Below are 25221 nucleotides of genomic sequence, written 5' to 3'. Positions count from 1 at the left end.
GAAATAACTATTGATCAATAAGAATGATTTTTAATTCACCCTCAGTTTCTATTAGTTATATCTGATTCCTTAGCCTTTAAATTGAATCAATTTACAAATGAGTTTTTTAAATGACAATATATAAATTTAACTGCCATATATTGTTGAAAATGATGTTTTAGTTTTTTAATAGCTCATCAGTCATCTATATTTGTTTGATATGTATTATAGCAAGTAAGATTCTCAAATGTTATAACTTTAAATATGTAGGATAAATCATTAACTATGTCTCAATCTATATTTTTAAAAATAATTTTCCAACAGCTAAAATTTTTTTTTTCTTAGCAATATGTTGATAATAAATTTACTCAAATTACAGCGAGTAAAGTAAATATTCAAACATCATCTAAATAATACAATTTACCTCTCGAATTTCCATCATCTTACAGATCTCTAAGTATAGTAACACCATTAGAAAAATGGTTTAACAAGTGATTAAATCATACTTATAAATTTATAAGATGATGACTATTCAAGAGACAATTTTTTTTTCTTGACTCTTCAAATATTTATCTAATTTAATGTATATTAAAATTTCAAAAGCATTATACATACACTAATTTAGTAATAAAAATTGTATAATGTAAGTTATATAATTAATTTTGCTAAAATAAAAATACCTCCTGAGCAGCAGAAATCATTTAATTTTTCATAGGTTATTTTAGATAAACACTCCACAGTTGCAACATTGACAGACCCATCAACACCTCCGACTAATAAATATTGGGTCTGGAAATCATAAGAATTTTTTGTTGTTGTTCCAGACCATGCTAAGGCTGTTATCCAAGCATCTCTTGTATGTGTAGACAAACCTGTCTCATCTTCATCACAGATAGCTATAACAGTTATTAAAATACATTTGAACATTTAACCAAATAAATAAATTAATATACTGTAAGAATGTAAAAAGATAAAACAAAAATTAAGCAATAAGAATTATTATTGTATTTAACATTATAATTATATCTATATAATTTGAAAAATATAATTATTTGTAGAGTACTATTGGCAAATGAGCACAATAATTCCCTTTAGTTAAAAAAGAAGTAATATTCATTTTTTTAACTTTATATATTTTTAAATAGTATAAAAATTATAGAAAAAAAACTTATGCCATTTTAATCAAACTATTTTAGCTTCGATGCGAAGCTGAGAAGGTATTAATTTTACTATTATGTGTTTTTTTTTTCTTTTTATTTATTAATTTTTTTGTGTCTGTATATGCTCAATCTCAGCTCTCGCTGGAACAATGTTGATGAAAAATATGTCAAAAGATCATAATTCGTATCTAGTCGAAGACATTATCCTCAAAATTTGAAAAAAATTCCTTCGTTCCCCGTAAACGGGGGAAATCCCCCCAAAAATACAAATTTAAAAATCGCTAATTTTCAACATTTTTTCAATTTTTTTTACTTAAAATTGCCATAAATTTTTAAAAATAACCGTATAATTTTTTTTATAGATACTTTAGGTATTTACTTATCATTTTATATATTTTTGTGAACATTTGACCCTTTACCAGCCCACAGGAAGGGTTTTAAAATGGTAACTTTTTTACAAAAAATTAAGTTTTTCAACTTAACTTTTAAAAATGTTCCGGAAAGACTGACACTTTTATATATACCTTAAATTCAAGATTATGTAATATACTTTACTTTGAAAAAAAAAAAATTGACTTCTGGATTTGTCTTCATGGTGAAAATGACTACCGTATGCAAAAATATGCAATTATTGTGAAAAAATGATAAATACTTTATATATACCTCATTCATTCGACATTCATTTTTTTTAAATCGGACCATTTGAAAATACATGACAAGGGGAGTACACTGATTTGGATAAATATTATATAAATAAAATTGATATAGCATAGAAAGTTAAACTTATTTAAATTTGTTTGTTTTTAAGTCGATAAAAATAACTATGAAATTTGAACTAGCTTAAATAGCCATTTTTTTCAACCTCAGGTACCGACGTACGGTTGCTGAGTCGGTTGCTGAGTNATAAAAATAACTATGAAATTTGAACTAGCTTAAATAGCCATTTTTTTCAACCTCAGGTACCGACGTACGGTTGCTGAGTCGGTAAAACTTGTGTTTTATATGCTAGGGGTACAAGATTTCAACCCGCGTATGGCAATGAATATTTTGCATTTTTTCTTAATTCTTTTTAAGTTAGAATAAATTTTCAACTGCTTTGATTTTTATCTCATTTAGATTCAATAACTTCAATAAAGATCTAGGATCCCATCACTGTAGTCGCCACTCGCGAGAAGAAATTTTTTATTCATATTAAAATTATTTTACTATATTTTAAGTTTTAATCTACCAATCTTTTAAAATTAAACACTATCTACAGATTTGCATCGAAGCGTTTCTAATGATAGTGATTTTAATCACTGTCAGATATCATCTATACTGGTTCCATCTATGCCTCGTCCACACTGTGCCGCGACCCCACTATGCTACCGTTTTTTATGATAAATTTTGAATTTTAGTTTAGAATTCAATTTATCTCTTTATTATTAGTTGTAAATTAATTCTCGAAACTTACTTCGTTTAATTGTATAAATATTTAAAGTTCCTTCCATTGAAGCAGCAATACATGATCCAGATGGCGACCATGCAAGTTTTGATATAAGTTCTCCATTCAAATCGTTACCATACACATCTGATGATTTAAAAAACATCAATGTAGTTTCTAGACTTAACTGATTATTCCACAATCTCATAGTTCCATCGAAACCACTAATATTTTATTTTTTAATTAAGAAATGTTTAAGTTTTATTTTATCATATAATAAATATTACGATGATGCAAGTAATTTTTGCTTTGGTTGCCATATAACATGATTTATACGGTTTTCATGGCCTTCTAATTTAATTATAGGACATCTTTTTAAAGCACCAGGAAAATCTGACTCATTTTGTAATACTGAAAGCTTTTGAAGAGCTGATTTATTCACTAGTATATTTACCTATTTAATAAAACATAAATAGATTATGTATAAATTTAATTTACATTTATTTAGAGGGAAAACTTACCAATTGTTTGCAAGCCCAATGTTTTATATCATTGCTAACTACATGTGATAATATACAAGCTGATAAGGCATTTATAAGCATTTTACATGATGGTATTTTATCATTTTCATTTGGGCTACTGACGACATTACGCTCATCTAAAATTTTAATTAAAAAAAAAAATTATTTTTTTTAAATGTTGTTAGGGTACAATAATTACATATTACCATATTTTGAAAAAATATCAAGTTTTTTTACTAGTTCATTAACAATTAATTTGGTAATTTTTATATTATAACGCAAATTTAAAACTCCTTCAGTCGCAACAGTAAAAATATCCTAAAAAATAATTTATACAATGTTATACTTAAATGGATACATTTTCTATTATATATTATAATTTTCTAATGATGATGTCAAAATGAAACTTTCAATTATGTCTTGGTTTACTTAGTTATGTAAAATTTATTGCTTTAGCTATCACAAGCAATAATGTATAAATAAAATAAAATAAATATATAATCCATTTAAATAAAATCAAAATTATAAATTCAACATATTATTCAAAAAATTATTTAAATATTTCAAACAAATTAGTTAAAGTTAATTTAAAGAACAGATTAATCAGTCTAATAATTTTTAATGTGTATTATTTTGATTAGACATCTAAATTATCTTTAAATAATTCCCTAGGCAAATAGTTTAAAATCTAGCTCTCTATAAATATTTACTTAAATTAAATATGATTTTTACATTAATACATTACATGATTTTTAATATAAAATAACAATATGTGTATATGTATTTGTGTATACTTTGATATGTTAAATTTTACCTGAACAATGATAGAAATTATTAAATTATAAGATGGTTGAAAATTATCGGCCAATGCAATAGTAATTCGTGAAAGAAGTTCAAGGGTGTTCCTTTCTAATACATTGGGTAAAACTTGATTTTCTTTATATTCTCTTTCAGTCCAAATATTTAAAATAAGTAGCAGTCTCAAAAATTGCACGATTTTGGTGACGTTTGTAAAACCTAATTCATCTAATTTCCAAGTAACAACATCTTCAGTCTCAAAAGACCAATTTATAAGGGACATCAATGTATTTAAAACAATATTTCTAGATCCCAAATGTAACATTGTGTGAAGCGTTCGATTAATGGTTTTACAACGATCTTCTGAATTGGTCATCAAAGCAACTTCCAAAGATAAAAATTTGAAAATTGGAGAATTTTGAAATATGCTATCATTTGAACTGCACTCATTTGTAGAAATACGTGGAACTATTTCAATACCAAGTTGATCCATTGTATTATCTTCAACACTGTCAGATATGAACTGACATGAATTTAACTGTTCATGAATTGAATCCAAGTTAAATGGTTTATCACAGTAGTTGTAATGATTCATCAAATTAGATACTAAAATTGTATTCAAAAAAATTTGGTTATTAAAATGATCACATAATAGAACAAGTTAAATAAAGTCTTATAATAATTACCTATATTCCAATCAGCTTGTAAAGATTTTTTTGGTTTAATGAAATCAATGTTTTTTAATTTTTCAATTTTCTCTTGACAATTAGTACAAGAAGAATCATTTGCTGTAAATATAGTTATATTAATACAATGATAAAAGTCTATACAGCTCAGTTCGAAACACTTTTTGCCACAGGCATAAAGATAATGTTCCCTGAACTACATAATTTTTATATCCTCTCTATCAAACAACAACTTACAAAAGAGCATTTTAAACATAAATTATAAAATAATATAATAATATTAAAATAATAGTGGCTAAACATTCTTACGTGCTCTTTGTGTTATTGAACTTAAAGTTTCAGGATAAATTATTTCTGATAATTGTCTAGTTTCGCCAAAAGTATTAGATCCTAAGTTTTGACTAGATGATGGCATTGAAGTACCATCTAACCGAGATCTAATTGAATCAAAAACTCCAGTAACAATATCTAAACTGGGTGAATGTACACGTGGAGGGGTTTCAGGGGGTGATTCAGGTTGTTCAACATCTGATGAAAAGGCATGCATGCTAGCCATTACTCTATTAATAGAATCTTCAGTCAATTCATTATTAACAAGTAAACCAGATGCTCTATTTGAAGAAGAGTCAGTCATAAGTTCTCTTGGGCGTCTTCTTGAAGTTACTACTCTTCTATGTGACAATAAATCAACAGAACTTTCAATACTTTCATCTGTTGGATTCTCAAAACGAGATCCATAATTTGGTAGTCTTAAAGTAGTAGATATCGATGACTGTAAATAATAAATCTATTTAATATTAATCAGAATTATTTTTTTAAATATATTTTACTCTGTTTTCTGCATTGTCTGCAGTATTTTCCACATTAGTTTCTTGAATACATGGATGTTCTATCATCCATGTAGCTAAACTATTAATAGCAACATTACGTGGCATCATTTCCCAAGTATTGCCTAAATATTAAATCCACTAAATTAATTACTTTGAGTTTTATTTTAATATACGGTAATACCTAAAGCGTTAATTGCTCGCTGAACTAGTCTGGCAGAAAATCCCATTTCAATTAAAGGAGTAGCAATAGCTGGAACTCTTTCATTATTTTCATTTGATGAATTATTACTATTCCCAAGAATACTATTATTTGGGCACATATAAATAGTGTTTGATCGATGGAGCATGTTACGCCGAGATCGGACAATCCTCCTAGGCGGATCATCAGTATTTCTTGATGTTTCTCCAGAAATCTTTTAAATAGTACCCAAAGTTTTACATTAAAAAATACTTAACTTTATTGACTACTATTTTTAACTTACAGATTCTCTTCGTTGTAAATTATTGCTTTCTTGAAAGCTTATAAGAGTTTTTAAACGATTTTGCAAATCTGGAATTTTATATTTATTTTCTGCACATTCTTTGAGATAGTTATTATAAAGTATGTTCAATATTCTTTCACATTCAACAATATCTGTTTCAATAACTAAGTACTGAGAACATAAACTTTTTTCAAAAGCACACCTAGACCAATATATTTTTATTCAAATAATACCTTAACAAAACACTTGGCCAAATAATTAATATATATTAAGAAATTTGAATTACCTAAATAAAAATAACAAAATACTATTTCTATAATTATCATTATCATCAACATCTCTACGGTATTTTTTTTTGTATTCTTTTATGGCATTTTTATTAGCATCAGTTGAATATTTTGATCTTTTTGGATTGACTAGCATATCTATACTTACAAAGCTTGTCATTATTACCTCTAAACTTTTTAATGCACTAATTTGTAGAGAACACATTTTAAACATATTTGTTTCATGAGCTAAAAGATTATTATAAGAATCTCTAAAAAAAAATAAAATTACACTAAATATTACATTAGAAAAATTATTATAATTTATTACTCGAGATCCGTGGTTGACTTTGAACCAGATGCACTATTTTTATGATTTTTTGTATTTTTTATTTCGGATATCTGGTCCATAATATTCATGATCATTTGACTAGAAAACATGTCTAAAGATTTAGAAGAATTATCTTCTAAAGAGCTTTCTGTTACTTTATTAAAAGTTTGATTTGCAAATATTAACTAAAATTAAAATATATGTATTTTTATTCCACATTCAAAATTTAACAATTTTATTGTTTAATAATTTTACTTCATTTGTAATCCCACTCAATCGTCCTATTGAATACAATGTTAAAGAAGGCAAATTCTCTAAACGTGAAGAATTAAATTTTGTATTATTACAAGGCAATAGGGAATGAAATAATATGTCGCTGTAACAGAAATAATAACTTGCAGTCAATCAATAATGATTTATTTACAAATCTAAGAAAATTAATTTTTCAAAAGAATACCTGACTGTATCATTTTTATCTTCCCACATAACTTTAGCTGTAGTAAAACCTTTTTTAAGAGTTCCTAAAATTGTGCCAAATGATTTCTGTTCTATATCATAACATATTCCATCTACTCTTAAGCCACGATCAATTCCACCGATGACAGCTAATGCAGGCCAAACTTTTTCACATAATAAATTAATATTAATATCATTTATTTTTTCACAAATTGGCTCTCTTTGATTCATTTCAGATATATCTAACTTTCTATCTTTAAAATTTACTTCAGGAAAAGTATCTCTAAGATATGAAAGTTGATCCAGTAAACATACATTTACCTAGAAAAAGTATAATTTTATAACTTTATTATTTGATATCATGTATGTTTTTCATAAAAATTAACTAATTAAATGCAACTTTTATTAAGTCACACATTTGTTTGTATCAAAGGTTTTAATTTTTTATTGATCCTCATAAAACTTTTATTTGGTTTTAATAAAATTAGAAACAAATTTAAAAATTACTTCATTAAGCCATTGATCAAGATTATGTAACATGCGAATTATTTCCACATATTTTTCAACAATACAGGTAAACATAGGGGCTAAATAAGGTTCTCCAGGAAATAATTCACTATTTTTATTTCGTTCAGCTCTATAATCACTAATTTTAATCTAAAAATATTAAATAAAACATATTTTAATTGCTAATGAATAAAAATGAATTTTTAAAATTATATTCAAGTTTAAATATTGTACTTTTTGCCCAGCGGCTGTACTGTAACATAGTACACAAGGATAAAGTTTAATTTTAGTATCTATATTTTGAAATGCCACAACTGGATAATCATTATTCTTGGCAAAACTTAATGTTCTAGCTTCAATATCTAAAATAGCTGTGATATAATCCCCTTGGGTGAATGTTTTTAAAACAAGAGGTTTTTGACCACCATGATATAAACTACCACTAAAATATAAAATTAAAAAAAAATTGGTTAAACAATAGCAAATAAAAAAGGGCTTAAAAACAATAATAATTTATTACTATAAATATATACTTTAAAGTTGAAAACTAAGTACGACCAACAGGTAGGGTCATCATTTTGAGGATGGCAGGGGTACGACTTTTTTTGTGAGCCACAAAAAAATTATGAAATAATGTTAAATAATAAATTAAAATGAGGTAACTCTTGGCTTAAAGACAAAATAAAAAATAATTGTTAGCTGCTGCTTCATTATGACATGAAATTTCTAATACATGATAAAAAAAAAAAATTGTTAATGAATTAAATATAAATCAAAGTATAAGCTACATAATAAATTTAAATGTTAAAATTACAATTTATATAATATAATATTATTAATATAACGAATTTAGGCGAATTAAATATTGCAGTTAAAAAATATTTGCCAGTAATATTGGTTTTACTAAAAGTTGTGAGTGTCTTCGTTAGAATCAAAAATCATAAATATTCTTTAATTTGAATGATTTATTAGTTATATTTTAAGTGTTTTTTTACTAATTCATACTAATATATTATACATTTTTATTTATGACATAATAACTTATAAGTATATGTTATGCATAAGATTTATGATTTTTAATAATTACTTTTTTTTAATATATATATTACTTTAAATTTTTAACTAAATATTAATATTTTTTTTAATAATATAAATTTAAAGAAAATAAATAAACTTCATTTTTTTATTCAAATTTAATTCATGCAAAATTAAAGTTGAAAAAAATTTTGAAAACCATTATTTTTGTTCAAAAATTGATAAAGAGGCCAAAAATATAGTAAGGTGGCCACTAAAAAGATTGTACTCTCTAAAAAAAAAAACTGAAATGACGCCATTGCCATTAGACAGCTTAGTGAGAATATTACAACCTAGTTTTTAAGAAAACTGAGTTTAATTACCAGTTCACATCCATATTTTTTACTTAGTTATTTACAAGTTATTCTATAAAAGTTACTTATAAGTATGCATTACGTACTTGTACGCTCTATATAACCACATATCAGTAGTAGTTCTATAGTTTTGATCTTTAATTGGATATTTTGAAATACCAATACACGATCCTTCATTTCCTTTGTGTTCTTTCAATAAAAAAAATTTCCATTGGTATACTCCTGATAATAGCATAATATTCAAAAAATATGAAATGTTATACTGAAATAAAAGAAAAATTTTGTTAGTTTATTACTCACCACTTTCAAATGGAGTACATCCTAAAGCATATGCCCTCCCACCATGTGCATGAATAACTGTGTGGCCATTTTCTATGATACAATTGAAACTTTTTTCTTCGTGAAATGAAAAAGGTAATTCACCAACATCAATACTTTGATCACACATACCCAATTCATTAGGATCTGAAATTACATGATAAGTTATCATAAATAAATAAAAATAAACATTTAAAATAAATTAAATACCATTTAAACATATGTTTCCCATTTGTCTGTCCAAATCTTCTTGTTTTAAAAAGGCTGTCATATTTTCTACTTGTTGAGGAATTAACCACATATTTTTAGCTAACTGTTTTAATAATGTTTTTACAATCTAAGTACACAAAAATAATAAATCATCAGCATTATAAAAATAATAACATTTTTGTAATTTGTTTTTAAAACACACCAGATAGATTTAAAGAAAAATTTTGAGAGATAGAAAAAAAACTGTCTTAGTCAATAAATTTATCATTGTATAAAATTTATTTTTTCTATATAATAAATTATCAAGTGAAAAAAGAAATATGGAAGTAAAATATATTTGGCGAGCCATTTATTATTAATCTTCAGGTCACATGCCATTATTACCAATCCCTACTCTACAATATAGACTCTATTTTCACCAGTGCTTACAATAAGTACTAGTTAAAAAGTAATTGATGTAGGAGATAATTTACCACATGAAGAATAATAAATTCTATTTTCCTCAGATGTAATTGAATAATAATTAGATTAACTTTTTGAGCTAAATTTTTTTTTTTTTAATATAACTTTAATTTTAAAATAAATTTAATTCTCAGTAGTTTCTAGGATAACAAATGTTTAACTGAAGACTCTTATATCAATGTAAAACTAATACCATCTCAACCTCACTTTAACTCTCTATTTTAATACTAATTAGTTATTGAAACTAAATACTATTATGTATCAGACAAGCAAAGAATAAACAAATTATCTTAACTTATTAGAAATAGTTATGAAACTACATTAAATTATTTAAAAATATTACATAAATGTACCTACTTTTTTACGAGTGCTACTAGTTGTTTTTAAATTTGGTAAATTTTGGCCTAATAATCTAAGTATTAATAATTTGCATCTAAATAGTTCTGGTAATAGCATAATTTTAGAACAGTCAGCTAAATATAAAAGTGTTTCAGTCCATTCATGAGAGCTAATACATATTGGAGAAAATGATGAGCATTGTAATACAAATGATAATAAATCACATATATAATTTTGTGCTGGAAATGATTCTGATGCATCATCCCTACATATGAACAAACATTTATGTATTAAGTGTTAAAATTAAAGTTATTAATATTAAAATGAATCAATTGTACCCATCAATCAAAGTCTTGCTACAAAAAACTTCAGGAAAAGTATTTTCCATGATGGAACATTGAGATGAATTAATAAAAATATCTAAAAGATGATGTATACTAATAAAAACTCCTTTGATACTTTCAGAACTGGTTTTTGCATTACTAAAATATTAAGCAAGTATAAAATTTAATTAATAGTTTTATATCAACTTTCTGTTAGTTACATAAATAGTTACAATTAAAAAATCTTTAAATAACTGTATATATTATACAATGTGATTCTTTTAATGCTACACATTTAATTTTTCTTAAAATAATAATAATGTTAAGAAAATTATTTGACATTTTTTATTTTATATATTTTTTGATTTGATAATTATTATTTACTTTTTTAGTTCATTCCTTAAACCTTAAAGAAGTGGCAACTATATTTTTAAATGGCAACATATATATTTAATTGGGGAGCTATAGAAAATCAAAAATTATACAGCAAACAATATTTTATCAGAAAATATTTCATCAAAAAATTAACTTGACTGAATCATAATTTAGCTGAAGAGTATATCAACCTAAATAAAACTAATCTGACAAATATCTTCGCCAAATTCTTTCAAAAAATAATATATCCAAAAAAAATATTGGTTGATCTATATTTTTTTAAATAAAATTTATTATTTGAAATATGATGATTAAATTAAAATTTGTTGATTAGCTTAAAAGGATTTTAACAGTAATTAATTTATTTTATTAACATAATTTGAAAAGATTTGTAACAATCAGTGTCATAGGTGTAAAAAATGAACAACTAATCATTAATCATTGTAAAAAAAAATTATACATATATATATATATATATATGTGTGTGTGTGTGTGTGTTCTATTTGTATGAATTCTGAATTTATTGTATATAAAGATTATTTTGGGTTGGATTTTATAATTATTGAACACAAGATAAAAATAGTAGGTTATATGTATCATTTTGTCAATTAACAGTTAAAAAGTATGATTATTTATTAATTTTGATACATAAATTATAGCAATAATTTGACCCTGTACTTATAATTTGCTCAAGGTTCCATAAATAAATATAATTTTCGGCTTAAATATTTTTGATATATACAGGTGATTTTTTTATTATAACCCACTCAATTACTTATAGAATAAATATAATTTAAAAATATTTTTTTTGGTTATCTTTAGTTACACATTATTTTTTAATTATTAACTATATAATACTTTTTAAGTTCATTCCTTTTACCTTGTAAGCAATGGCGTATTTAAAAATTTATAATGGAGGAAGACAAAATATTGAATAAGGTATCATAAAACAACTCTTTTTTTTGCTCATAACTTTTGTTAACACATATTTTAAATTTTTTTGAAAGAAAAATGTTATTTGTTTTGAATCTATTTTTATTAATAAAAATATTTCATTTTACACAATGTGTGTATCTCTACATAATAAATATTTCAAAAATAGATGATAACATTAACGGGACAACTATGTAGGCTTCAAATTTTTATCCACATAACAACTATATTGACTAACTTTTCATAAACCCATGTTATTATTGATAACCAAAAATAACTTTTTTTAACAATATTATACATTATTACATCATCAACTATTAAAGGCAATGCCTTGTCGTTGACGCCACTCCTCTCTGTTTGACATTAAATTCTTCAATGAAACAAAAGACGCACAGTTTATTGGGTGTATAATTGATTATATAGTTGATTATTAAATCATTGTGCCGGATCACGTGTCTAATTACCTTAATTTTTCTTGATTCAATCACCATCATTAGCTGTCTTTCTTCTAAAACTTGCTCCTTTCTTTTCTTATCTATCCATTTTGTCTTTGTCATGTTTCTCCATATCCATAACTATAATGCTTCTAGTTTTCTCCCTATATTTCTTGTCAATTGTCCATGTTTCACTGCCATATGATAGCACACTCCAGACAAATGTTTTAACGAATCTTTTACGTATGCTAATATATAAATTGTTATCTCTGTTCCTTAATTTGTTCCTTCAATTCAATCAATTCAAGAATTTATCCTGTCATCAATAGCTTCTTCGGTTCTATTTTATTTTTACCAATTATTTTATCTGCAACTATAATTATGTCCATCTTCATACTATCCCAGCTTTTGTCTCCAATATCAAGTTCATCTAAATTCCTTTTGAATTCTTCAGTTATATTTTGGTCTTTTAGTTTTCCAACGCACCATTTCTTCTTTTTGTTACTTTAGTTCTTTTCTTAAATTTAATGTTTCATTGTGCCATCACAAGGTTATGATCACTATTAATATAATATCCTGGTTAAGCATAGCTAGATTTGATCTGATTTCTGAACTTAGTTTTTACGAGTATGAATCTTATGATACCAACTTCTATCTCCAGGCGCTTCCGTGTATATCCTTTCCTTAGCGGGACTTCAAAGTACATATTTTTCTCTTCAATTTCTTCATTCGTACTTCTAGATGTCGGGAAGTACACTTGTATAATGTAAATATTTGTAGGCTTTGCTTATATTTTCATCATAAGTAATCTGTCTTTTTGGTGGTACAAGTTGAGTACATTGTCTTTCCACTTCCCTTTTAATATCACTACCACCCCTTTTTTTCCTCTTTTCTCATTTCCACTATGAATGATTCGAAAATCGTCAGATATAAAATCACCATTTCTAGGCCATCTTGTTTCACTTATACCAAGTATATCTAGCTTTGCTTTCTTCATTTGTTCTTTTACTTCTTCCAGCCTCCCCATTTTAATCATTGTCTTCGCATTACATGTCCCTATTCTAAAATAGTTATGTTTAGTTTTTCCACAAATTACATTATTACATTGCTTGATAAAATATTTACATTACTCAGTGAATTGAGTGGGGCACATGCCCCTGTGACCCCTTCTAAATACGCCACTGTTTGTAAGGGTGTCGATATTCGTAGGTACACTGTATTTATTATCAATGGTAGCAAGGACATTGTTGTGAGTTTATAAATACACTAACTAGCTATACAGAAAGTATATTTATTAATAGTCATAATTGACAATAAACACTCCATGACTGTTAAATTAAATTAAAAATTTCAAAATTGTATTAAATTCAAAATATATGTTTTTATTTAGAAAAACAAAATTGACACCCATAAAAGGTAAAAGGAATGAACTTAAAAAGTATTACATAGTTAATAGTTCAAGAATTATGTGTAATTAAGGATAACCAAAAAAAAATTTTTTTAATTATGGTTATGATAAAAAAATCACTGTATATTTTATCTGTAATATTTTTCAATTAAAATTACAGTTTGTCTGAAATATGGTTTGATTGAACTCTCTACTGAACTAGCTTATAAAATAAAAAATGATTTTATTAAAAAAATNGTCTGAAATATGGTTTGATTGAACTCTCTACTGAACTAGCTTATAAAATAAAAAATGATTTTATTAAAAAAATGATTACTTGGTAACAACTTTAAGATCAATTTTCTTGTTTTTTGTGTAAATATAAAATTTTTATAAAACTAAAAATTATATAGGAAGTTTAAAAAGAAAAAAACAAGTCAGTTGTTACAAAAAATGAAATCAATAGACACCTTTTTTCTTACTTTTTGAACTTCCTATATATTTGTATATCAAACGGGTATAGTAATTTAAATATATATATATATATATATATATGCTTTTAGATCCATGAAGATGTTCATTGTGGCCCATCCCAAGAGCAAGTTTTATAAAATTACATAGTTTAAATTATATAAAAAAAATATATATTAAACAATAACTTACCACCCAGATGATGCCAATATGTATAAAATATTACTAGTCATTTTTACCAAAACTAAAGAATATCTGTCAGTAGACATAAAAGGAATATGGAGTTTACAAATATTAACTAACATTTCTGGTAAATTATTTGAAAGCAAGTATTCAAAATCTGATAAAGTAAAATGCATATTAAGTAATGAGAGTACACTTATTTGTATACAAAATAGCTCAGTAGTTGGAACACTCATTCTAAGATATATCTCAAAATGTTTATATATATTAAGAATAGAATTTTGAATTTGTTTTTTAATTGATCTAGGAACAGTATTAATAGCTGAATAATAATGGTCAATTATGTTATGGCCAATATTTTGTACATGACACAATCCTAGTAAACCACAAGTGAAGGCTTCAAAAACCTAGATTAGAATTAGAGGAAATTAAATTAAATATATAGCAAATGAATTGTTTAATTGGACAACTTACTTTACACATGTGTGACAAGGAAATAAGATTTGAAGAATCTTGAATAAAGTCAATAATTTTTAACATCCTTGTTATACGATTAAGAGCTGCTAAACGATCCTAAATGTATTAAACTTTAATTATTATGGACATAATTTATAAAGCATTTATAATAACAAATATACAAACATGTGCTCTAATTTCTTCAATTTCTGAAGCTTGTATCAACGCATATGGATTTGTCGCTTGTTTAAAATCCAAAACGAATTCCAACACAGATTCTAACAGTGATTTGTTAGTAGGAGTAAGATCACTAACAGAAAAAAAAATTATTTCAATTATTACATCATTTCTTCTTATTGAAAAACATATTGTCTTAATTATATATTTTAGAGACAGAGATTTAAAAAACTATTACTGATTTCAACTTTATTTTTAGTAACAATAGCTAGTTTTAATTAATTTTTGTGCCTGGTCTATTTTATGAATAATATTGTATAAATAATTTAGTTAAATACTAAATTATTTCAATTATTATGTAAGCAATTGTTCCGTTGCCATTTAGAGGTTGAGTCTAAATGTCTATCAACAGTATTCTAAGGAATCAATGAGGGATAGCTAGCTAGACTATATCTTCCTTAGGTACTAATGTTTCCTATTTAATTTATATTCCATTAGAGGAACTAACAAAGGGTCGCACTACAATATATATATAACACTCTTGGGTTAGCAACAAAATAAATATTTATTAAGTAAAGAAATATTAAATAAACAATACAACCTGCTGGACACCTAAAGATAATAATAATCTAATAGGGAGCTGACGGCGACACACATACACTACCATGGTGGTAGCTAATTTAAGTTATAGTATAAGACAACAAGAGTAATGGTCATGATGATGATGTGAAAGACATTTAAAAAGTTGGTTATGATAGGTATAAAAAAATACATTTACCTAATGGCATAGCTAAATTTAATTAAAAAGATTTATAGTTAGAATTTCTTTAATAAGGAGACCTCTACTCTAAATATACACTTAAGTCATCTTTGCAGACAGTTAAGAATGTGATTATGTATAAAAATAATATAAATAACAATATATTCTTAAAATTAATTTTATATTACTTTTATGCTAAAAAAACCCAGCACAGGGGGGTCGCGGTACAGTGGTGACGTGGCATAGTTGGATCAAGTATAATGATATCTGACAGTGATTAAAATCACTATCGTAAAAAACGCTTCGATGCAAATCTTTAGATAGTGTTTAATTTTAAAAAATTGGTGGATAATTCCAAAAGTTACATGAACTGCTAGTTCCTTATTAATATCCTGATTAAGATAAAGTATGTCAAATGAAAAAGGGATTATTAAAAATATTTCTCATAAAAAAATTGTGTTGATCCATACATTTTTAAAAAAGTTATAGCATTTTTAGTCGGACTAATTTTAAAATTAGTCGGAGAGGGAGCTGATGATGCAGGAGGTGTGTTTGATGATACAATTGCCCAAATGGTTGAAGAACTTCAAACACAAACAATTAAATTATTAATATTGACACCAAATGGACGTAATGAAACTGGTTATAATCAAGATCGCTATTTGTTTAATTCAAAAATGAATCAGTTAAAACATCTACAACTGTTCCAATTTTTAGGTCAGTTATCATATGTGTTACACGTAAAGTAAAAAATATTAGTACAGTGGTGACGTGGCATAGTTGGATCATTTATAATGATATCTGACAGTGATTAAAATCATTATAAAAAAAAACGCTTCGGTGCAAATCTTTAGATAGTGTTTAATATTAAAAAATTGGTGGATTATTCCAAAAGTTACATGATCTGCTAGTTCCTTATTAATATCCTGATTAAGATAAAGTATGTCAAATGAAAAAGGGATTATTAAAAAATAGTATTTCCCATAAAAAAATTATATTGATCAATACACTTTTCAATAAGTTATAGCATTATAATGTTAAAAATGTAAAAAATAAAATTGAGAATTTTCACACAATAATAGCATTTGGTAGCCATTTTCAACATGAAGACAAAATAAAGTCCGAAATTTCTTTTTTACTTAATAAAGTAGATTACATTAGCTTTAATTTAATATATATATAAAAGTGTCAGACTTTCTGGAATACTTTCACAATTTAAGTTGAAAAAGTCAATTTTATGTGAAAAATTTGTCATTTTGAATCCCCCCCTATGGGCAGGTAAAAAGTCAGATTTATAAAAAAAATATACCAAATGATAGGTAAAGACATCATGCATCTACAAAAAAAAGAATTATATTGATCCATACATCTTTCGAGAAGTTATAGCATTATAAAGTTAAAAATATAAAAAAGAATTTTTTTACAAAAATCGTATTTTTTTTATTAAGTTTAATGTCTGTTTTCACCATGAAGATAAAATAAAGTCCGAAATTTTTTTTTACCATAATAAAGTATATTACATTAGCTTTAATTTAAGATATATATAAAAGTGTCAGACCTTCCGGAACACTTTCAAAAGTTAAGTTGAAAAAGTTCTACTTTCTATATGCATTTTTATGTTTTGAATCCCCCCTGTATTTAGGGAAATGGTCCGATTTAAAAAAACAGTATGTCGAATGAAAGATCTATATAAATACTACTTCTCATAAAAAAATTGTAATGATCCATACATTTTTCAAAAAGTTATAGCATAATAAAGTTAAAAATGGAAAATACAAAATCGAAAATTTTCACACAAAAATAGCATTTGGTAGCCATTTTCACCCTGAAGATAAATTAAAGTCCGAAATTTTTTTTTTCATAATAAAGTATATTACATTAGCTTTAATTTAAGATATATATAAAAGTGTCAGACCTTCCGGAACACTTTCAAAAGTTAAGTTGAAAAAATTAATTTTTTGTAAAAAAGTTGTCATTTTAAATCCCCCCCTATGGGCAGGTAAAAAGTCAAATTTATAAAAAAAATATACCAAATGATAGGTAATGACATCATGTATCTACATAAAAAAGAATTATATTGATCCATACATCTTTCAAAAAGTTATAGCAGTTTTTAGTAAAAAAAATTGAAAAAATTTCGAAAATTAGCGATTTTTAAATTTGTAATTTTTTCGGAGGTTTCCCCCATTTACGGGGAACGAGGGAATTTTTTTCAATTTTTGAGGGTAATGTCTTCGACTAGATACGATTTGTGATCTTTTGACTTATCATTGAAAGAAATCGGTTCGGTGAGAGCTGAGAAAAAGTTGTAACAGACACAAAAAAAATAAAAATAAAAAAAAATAAAAATACATCTTAGTAAAACCAATACCTTCTCAGCTTCGCATCGAAACTAAAATTCAAATACTACATGATAACTTACTCTTTCGAAGTGTATTTATTAAGAATTGAAGGATCACTATGTATTCCTCGAACAGCTGTTAANGTTTTTAGTAAAAAAAATTGAAAAAATTTCGAAAATTAGCGATTTTTAAATTTGTAATTTTTTCGGAGGTTTCCCCCATTTACGGGGAACGAGGGAATTTTTTTCAATTTTTGAGGGTAATGTCTTCGACTAGATACGATTTGTGATCTTTTGACTTATCATTGAAAGAAATCGGTTCGGTGATAGCTGAGAAAAAGTGGTAACAGACACAAAAAAAATAAAAATAAAAAAAAATAAAAACACATCTTAGTAAAACCAATACCTTCTCAGCTTCGCATCGAAACTAAAATTCAAATACTACATCATAACTTACTCTTTCGAAGTGTATTTATTAAGAATTGAAGGATCACTATGTATTCCTCGAACAGCTGTTAATAGAAAACAACATTTACTTGAAACATTAAAACATAAATATTCATCCAATATAACATTTGGTAACTTGTCTAAAAAAATAATAAATATACATTAAAACTGTTAACAATAAATGTTTTTGTTTTTCAAATAAGTATGCATTTCATATACTTTTAGAAATTTCACTAAGTAATTTAATTATTTAGTTTTTATATAAAACTTACTATTTTCAGAAGTTATTGTCATGTTATCAAAGCTATTCACTAGAGCACAAAACATTTTCATACACAATTCATTAATAAATGATAATAGCTTTTTATTTAAGATAAATCTGAAATAAAAATTATTTTGTATAAAAACCAATTATGTTTTACATATTTTCTTAATTTATTTTTTAATTAAATAGAAATATCAAGAATAAAAATCGTTCAAAATTTCCATTTTATATCAATAAATTTATCCAGTATTTTCATTTCCTATTTTAAATTTTATTTCCAGGGTCAAAACTACTTGTCTTAGGATTTTTTTTGAGAAAGGGAGAGTTATACATATATTTATTGACTTCATTCAGCGTACACCAGTCCAATTTTCAGAATGGCGAGGTGTTATGCAATGTAACATTTGGTTAACACCTGGGAATTTTCGTTATAAACAAAAAAAATATTTTAAAAAATAATGATTTTCGAAAATATTGTTACCTATAATTAAACTGTTAATGGCCATACCCCTAACACTTGTTAATTCAATACTGCTTGGTTGAAACTTACTACTCAATAAAAATCTATTTAAACAATAAATTTTGAATATTTAATGTATTATCTGGTTATATAAAAGAATCTTTAGATTTATAAATATTTTCTTTGGAATAATATTAAGTTAAACCTTGTAAATATAATTTAATTTGAAAAAAAATTGTTGGAACAGGCTCTATGAATTTTCTGAATCTATAAACCTGATTCTTAATATGTTATTTACATTATACTTACTCTTTCAATGGCCGTCCATCAATTTTAATAAGTGCAACATAATACAATGGTAATGTTAAACGTTTGATTGTTGCATATTTTTGATCAACTAAAAAGCTATCATATTTGTCGTTAAAATTTTTGCAAACAGTTATAATTGAGTCGTCATCATTTTGTTCATATTTATTTAAAATAAACTTAAGTAATTTTAAGTAAGGTTGTGGTATAAAATGTAACTCATTCTCAACTGTAGAAAATCCATTTGATATAACTGTTTTTAACCGTTCTTCAACATCATCTGATAATTATTTAAGTTTTAAAATTAATATTCATGCTGTTTCCATAATAGTCATAATTTAAATTTTTTTACTACTATTATATATGTACACAACTACTTTAACATTTATCTTAGTAAATATTTCAGATATTATTTAAAAAGGCATAGGCATAACTAGTAAGACTGACGTAGTCTAGATTTTTCTATAAATGTTAAAAATTCTCCGTGAATAGTAAAATTATACATATTTCTAAAATTTATGTTTAAATTTTGAAAGGCTTTAAAATAACAAAAAATTATAGAACCTTCTTAAATTCTATTCACATTTATTCAAAGAGAAGCTTTTCAAGAGAAATAAAAACAAAATAAAAATAGTAATTTAACTATAATTGAAGCATATTTTTTTTATTATTTATCAATTATTTATTTATTAAGTGTTTTTTATTATTTTTTTTAATTTAAAAATAGCTATTTTTTGGTCCTATCCTTATAAAAAAAATAGTCAATTGAACAACAACAAATATACTTGACTATTTCTGTATAAATATATTATTTTTCTAATATATTAACAAATAAATATTACAGAGAGTTTAATTATTGTATCTTTTGTCAGCTAATTATAATTTCAGTTAGAATAAAATAAAAATTGTAATTTATCATAACCCATTGTTAGCTAATATTATTAGTTATTATTATATATTAGTTTTTTTTTTGAAAGATCAATCCCCTTTTTAAAATATTATTATTATTATTATTATTTTGTAAAAGAAAGAATTATTGAATGATTTTTAGCATTTAAGGAAAACAAGGAATATTTAATTTTTAAATTTTAGGGGTCTTTAACCAGATACAGTTTTTGATCTTTTGATATATTGTAAAGTAAAATCCAGTAAGAGCCGAAAAAAGTAATAACAGACACAAAGAAAATTAATCATGGTAAAATTAATATCTTTTTAGCTTCGCATTTAGTCTAAAAATGGAATACAAAAAATTTGCTACATAAAAGATGAAAGATGTCAAAAACTTTTAAAGTAACTAGAAGCTGATACTAAAAACTAAAAAAAACTTTTTTTGGTAAATCTTTTAGTCATAACTCATGAATTATTCAATTTTTTTATTAGATTTTAAGTTATGATCACTAATAGATATAACAGAAATAATTATATAATTTACAGTTTTAGTACTAGAAGAATATTTATTTTATTACCAAATATACTGTTGTCATCTAATTTTTCAATACCAGATGAAAATAATTTATTTTTTAACCAATGTTCATTTGATATTTCTGATAGGCATAATGGTGAACTAATTATAGATTGTGATATTAGACGACCAATAAGTAAACAAAAAGATGATTCTAATTCAATAAACCACAATGTATCATTCGATTTTTCAGGATCTGAAACTTAAAATAGAGAAAGTTTTAAAAAAGATAAAATATACTAACAATATTTACTCACTATCATAACACATTTTTTGGTTTAACTCATGTAATGATTGGACAGTATTAGTTAATGTTGTTAGAATTGATTGAACATGATCACTTTGAATAAAAGTTAAGGAATTTATAGTATTTATCATAGTTTCTCCAACAATTGATTGTCCCAAAATAGCTAAAAAATAATATAATTAGACATTGAAATAAAACATTGTAAAATTTAATATGTTCACAATTCTTCTTCTTCTTTTTCGTCGTCTTAATCCTAATTATTTGAGATCGGCCACCCTTATTTTAAACTTCTACTTGCCACGATCTCACACATCATCTACACTCAAATTAACTGTCCTCATATCGCATTCAATTACATATCTCCATCTCTTTTTTGGTCTTCCTCTATCTCTTCTTCCTTCAACATATATTTTTATAACTGTTCTTACAGCTTCCGATTCTTCTCTCCTCATAACATGACTAAACAATCTAAGTCTATTTTCTCTCAATTTATACACAATTGACGCTATACCTATACTCCCTCTTATATGTCTATTCCTATCTTTTCTAGTCACTCCACTCATCCATCCAATATGTTAACAATTAAAAACATTAGATTATAGATTTAAATATATACCTTCATAAAATAGATGGAATCCACTTTTATAAGATATTGCAGCTTCAGAAAATAATTTATTAGCAAACATCAAATATGATTCTAAATGATTTATTAAAAGGCGGTTCATACTTAGACAGAACTAAAAAAAATTGTATAATTAAATAGAATACATAACCTTATATAGTTTATTTTGTATAAATAATAAAAAAAAAAAAACAAATTTTACGGAAGAGACAAAATAAAATTGACAATTCTATACTATTTAACGACAAATTAATTTTTTTCAATATAATTCTACAGAAAATATTATATTTAAATATATTAAAAATTTTTGGCTAAAAATTTAGAATATTTTTAAATTTATTTTGGTATAAACATAAAAAATGTCAAGGTAAATTGTGAAAAGAAATTAATAAACAATAAATCGATTAACAAAAAGTAAAAAAATTTAAAGTACCTATTTGATGATTTTATATTAGAATATTTTATAAATGTATGTGTAAGAAAAAAACTAAACTAAACAGATAACTATCATTTAATGAAACATAACAGTTAAGAAATAAAAATAAAATTGTTAATACTATACATTGCTAGAATGGTAAGACTTCAAGTTGTAAGCTAATAAATGTGATAACAACAATTTATGTAAGGAAGAAAGAGTTGTGTCCAGTTTGTTTTCCTTCTTGAAAGAAGTAAAATTATTTGAATGTAATAAAGTAATCTAAAAACACAGTATTTAATTCGAAATTAAAATTTATTTAAACAGCTAAACTATGATAAAATTATAACTTACAGTGCTATCAGTTAAATGTTTTAAAAGTAGTTTCATAACTTCTTCAATTGATGAATAACGGTTTTCATACAAATCTATTGAATTTATATGAAATAATGCACTTATGTGGCTATTATCATTTAAACTCGACACAGTAACATCTAAAAGAAGTTTCTAAAAAAAATGTAAACATTTATTAAGTTTTAAATTGTATAAATAAATTATATATTTCACAATATTACTTGTCCTTTAGTTAAATGTGTTTCTTGAGCAAGAAGTGATTTAAGTATATTAAGACGACCAGATAAAGGAGGCAATAGCAGCGAAGCACCAGTTGATAAACAATCCATTAAACTTTTTTCTACAACTTCTTTTACTTGTAAATCTACAAGTCTGTAGAAGTTATATATAATAATAATAATTTAGATTATAAAGGGATCATTTCATATATAATCAAAAAATTTCTTTATTTTTAACCTTAGATGTTTTAATTTTGATCAACATATTTTTAACATTTCTATAGACTTAATTATGTTTTAAAACAAAAATAGCTAATAGGTTACATCGTAATAAAGTTTTTTATTCAATATGAATAAATTTTTTTTAAAAATGACCGTATTGTTTTTTCTACGTTTTGAAATTAATTATATTATAATTAAATCTATAAAAATGGTAAAAAATGTTATTATCAAAATTAAAAGACCCATTGTCTTTTCATCTTGTTAATTATATATGGAATGACCCAAAGGTATTATTAGTATAAATATAGATATTTACTTCAATAAAAGTGTTCTCAATTGGCTAGTTTCATTACCCAAAAGTTTGGAAAATTTATGACCGGATACTCGAGCAAAAAATAGATGATTGTTGAGCATATTTAAACTCAAAATTAACATTTCTTCGTTAAGGCTAACCAAAAATTGTTGTTATTACATTAATTTATAATATTATAACTATAACTCTTATTTATAAAGTTTATATTTAAAGCATTTATAAATGTTTAACAGATATGATGTGGCCAAGTATGTAACATGGCAGTATTTGGTACACTTTGTCATGGATTGTTCTGTTTGTTAAACAAAAGATCAGTTCAGTAATTGGAGTCACCATCCCTTTCTCCAATAAAAGACTAATAACCCTGCTTGAAAGGTTTATGGATGTATCCATATTTTCAGTTATGAGGTAGCTAGTTATGAGTAGCTCATAATTGAAAACATGGATACATCCATAAACATTTCAAGCAATACGACCATCTAAGAAAGCTTTAACACATTCATACTAACAACCCTTCTTATAGAATAAACTGTTTGGAATACAAATGATATTTTTTTTTATATTAATTTTATTTGGCAGTTACGAAAACTTACTATAGATCTACAAAGTTCAGTGACATGAAAACACACATCAGGTATAATATCACTAGTCAGAGCCGTATTTAAGATTTTTGCTTGAGTAGCTACAAGAATATATGCGCCCTTAATTTTTTTTTAGAATCTCTATTTAAATAATATGATAAAAAAAAAAAAATAATTCAAATTTTTTTTCCTATCAGCATAAGCTTCTGATGAGAGCTTATGTAATAATCTTAAAATAAAAATAAAAAACATAAAATATCATATAAATCATAACTATCAATATTAGAATAAAAAAAACAACAGCACACTGGGGTGGAGGCACAGTGGGGTCGTGGCATAGTTGGGTCCAGTATAGATGATATCTGACAGTGATTAAAATCACTATCATAAAAAAATCTTCGATACAAATCTGTAGATAGTGTTTAATTTATAAAAAAAAAATTTGTTAAAATAGCATATTTTTGAAAACTGTAGCCTTTTGCGCATAGAAGATAGGTCGTCGGGACAAATTTTTTTTTTTTTTTTTATAGTACATGAAATAAGCTTTAATTTGATATATGTTTAAAGGACGCAGTATTTCCGGAACATTTTCAAAAATTCAGTTGAAAAAGTTAGTTTTTGTAAAAAAGTTGCTATTTTAAATCCCCCCTGTGAGCAGAATAAGTGTTAGATTTTCAAAAAAAAATGATATCAAATGAAAGAAAATTACCTAAGGTTTCAATATAAAGAAATATTATTTTGATTAGTTAATATTTGAAAAAGTTATGGCAGTTTTAAGTACAAAAAACATCGTTATAAAAGGTGATTTTTATCGCAAATATTACATTTTTTTTATAATTTCGACAGCCATTTGCACATAGAAGATAAGGTGTCGGGACAAATTTTTTTTTTTCATTTTATAGTACATAAAATAAGCTTTAATTTGATATATGTTTAAAGGACGCAGTATTTCCGGAACATTTTCAAAAATTAAGTTGAAAAAGTTAATTTTTGTAAAAAAGTTGCCATTTTAAATCCCCCCCAATGAGCAGGTTAAGTGATAGATTTTTAAAAATATGATATCAAATGAAAGGTAGATATTTAAGGTTTTAGTATAAAAAAAAATTATGTTGATTTGTTGATTTTTCAAAAAGTTATGGAAGTTTTAAGAAAAAAAAGTGAAAAAATTTCGAAAATTAGCGATTTTTAAATTTGTAATTTTTTTGGATATTTCCCCCATTTGCGGGGAACGAGGGAATTTTTTTCAATTTTTAAGGGTAATGTCTTCAACTAGATACGATTTGTGATCTTTTGACGTATTTTTGAAAGAAATC

The 25221-nt window shown here is 24.9% G+C and overlaps 1 protein-coding gene across 2 annotated transcripts in view; it reads right to left on the bottom strand.

Moving 5' to 3' along the window:
* The window catches only part of LOC126894104 (probable E3 ubiquitin-protein ligase HERC1), a 47593-nt gene that overhangs the window by 14829 nt on the left and 7543 nt on the right, over positions 1 to 25221 (bottom strand). The window contains exons 12-46 of one of the 2 annotated variants that reach the window (XM_050664848.1): positions 23331 to 23462; positions 22796 to 22946; positions 22575 to 22727; positions 22368 to 22502; positions 21800 to 21920; positions 21194 to 21346; positions 20941 to 21138; positions 19478 to 19754; positions 18716 to 18822; positions 18454 to 18583; positions 14905 to 15028; positions 14737 to 14835; positions 14272 to 14669; positions 10495 to 10638; positions 10175 to 10421; positions 9356 to 9482; positions 9128 to 9292; positions 8914 to 9049; positions 7674 to 7881; positions 7440 to 7589; positions 6934 to 7253; positions 6732 to 6852; positions 6477 to 6661; positions 6166 to 6417; positions 5880 to 6081; positions 5579 to 5810; positions 5398 to 5519; positions 4877 to 5339; positions 4568 to 4669; positions 3898 to 4487; positions 3290 to 3401; positions 3084 to 3220; positions 2850 to 3016; positions 2593 to 2786; positions 660 to 875 (exon numbers count right to left, since the gene is read on the bottom strand). In XM_050664848.1, coding sequence (XP_050520805.1) covers positions 660 to 875; positions 2593 to 2786; positions 2850 to 3016; positions 3084 to 3220; positions 3290 to 3401; positions 3898 to 4487; positions 4568 to 4669; positions 4877 to 5339; positions 5398 to 5519; positions 5579 to 5810; positions 5880 to 6081; positions 6166 to 6417; positions 6477 to 6661; positions 6732 to 6852; positions 6934 to 7253; positions 7440 to 7589; positions 7674 to 7881; positions 8914 to 9049; positions 9128 to 9292; positions 9356 to 9482; positions 10175 to 10421; positions 10495 to 10638; positions 14272 to 14669; positions 14737 to 14835; positions 14905 to 15028; positions 18454 to 18583; positions 18716 to 18822; positions 19478 to 19754; positions 20941 to 21138; positions 21194 to 21346; positions 21800 to 21920; positions 22368 to 22502; positions 22575 to 22727; positions 22796 to 22946; positions 23331 to 23462 — 6770 coding nt within the window. The remainder of the gene's footprint in view (positions 1 to 659; positions 876 to 2592; positions 2787 to 2849; positions 3017 to 3083; positions 3221 to 3289; positions 3402 to 3897; positions 4488 to 4567; positions 4670 to 4876; positions 5340 to 5397; positions 5520 to 5578; positions 5811 to 5879; positions 6082 to 6165; positions 6418 to 6476; positions 6662 to 6731; positions 6853 to 6933; positions 7254 to 7439; positions 7590 to 7673; positions 7882 to 8913; positions 9050 to 9127; positions 9293 to 9355; positions 9483 to 10174; positions 10422 to 10494; positions 10639 to 14271; positions 14670 to 14736; positions 14836 to 14904; positions 15029 to 18453; positions 18584 to 18715; positions 18823 to 19477; positions 19755 to 20940; positions 21139 to 21193; positions 21347 to 21799; positions 21921 to 22367; positions 22503 to 22574; positions 22728 to 22795; positions 22947 to 23330; positions 23463 to 25221) is intronic. The other variant, XM_050664849.1, reaches the window with a different exon arrangement.

The sequence above is a fragment of the Daktulosphaira vitifoliae genome, unplaced genomic scaffold (genome assembly GCF_025091365.1).
Source record: "Daktulosphaira vitifoliae isolate Bord-2020 unplaced genomic scaffold, ASM2509136v1 Scaffold_1, whole genome shotgun sequence".
Taxonomy (NCBI): domain Eukaryota; kingdom Metazoa; phylum Arthropoda; class Insecta; order Hemiptera; family Phylloxeridae; genus Daktulosphaira; species Daktulosphaira vitifoliae.
The sequence above is the reverse complement of the archived record's forward strand: the minus strand, read 5'-3'. Positions and strand labels throughout refer to the sequence as shown.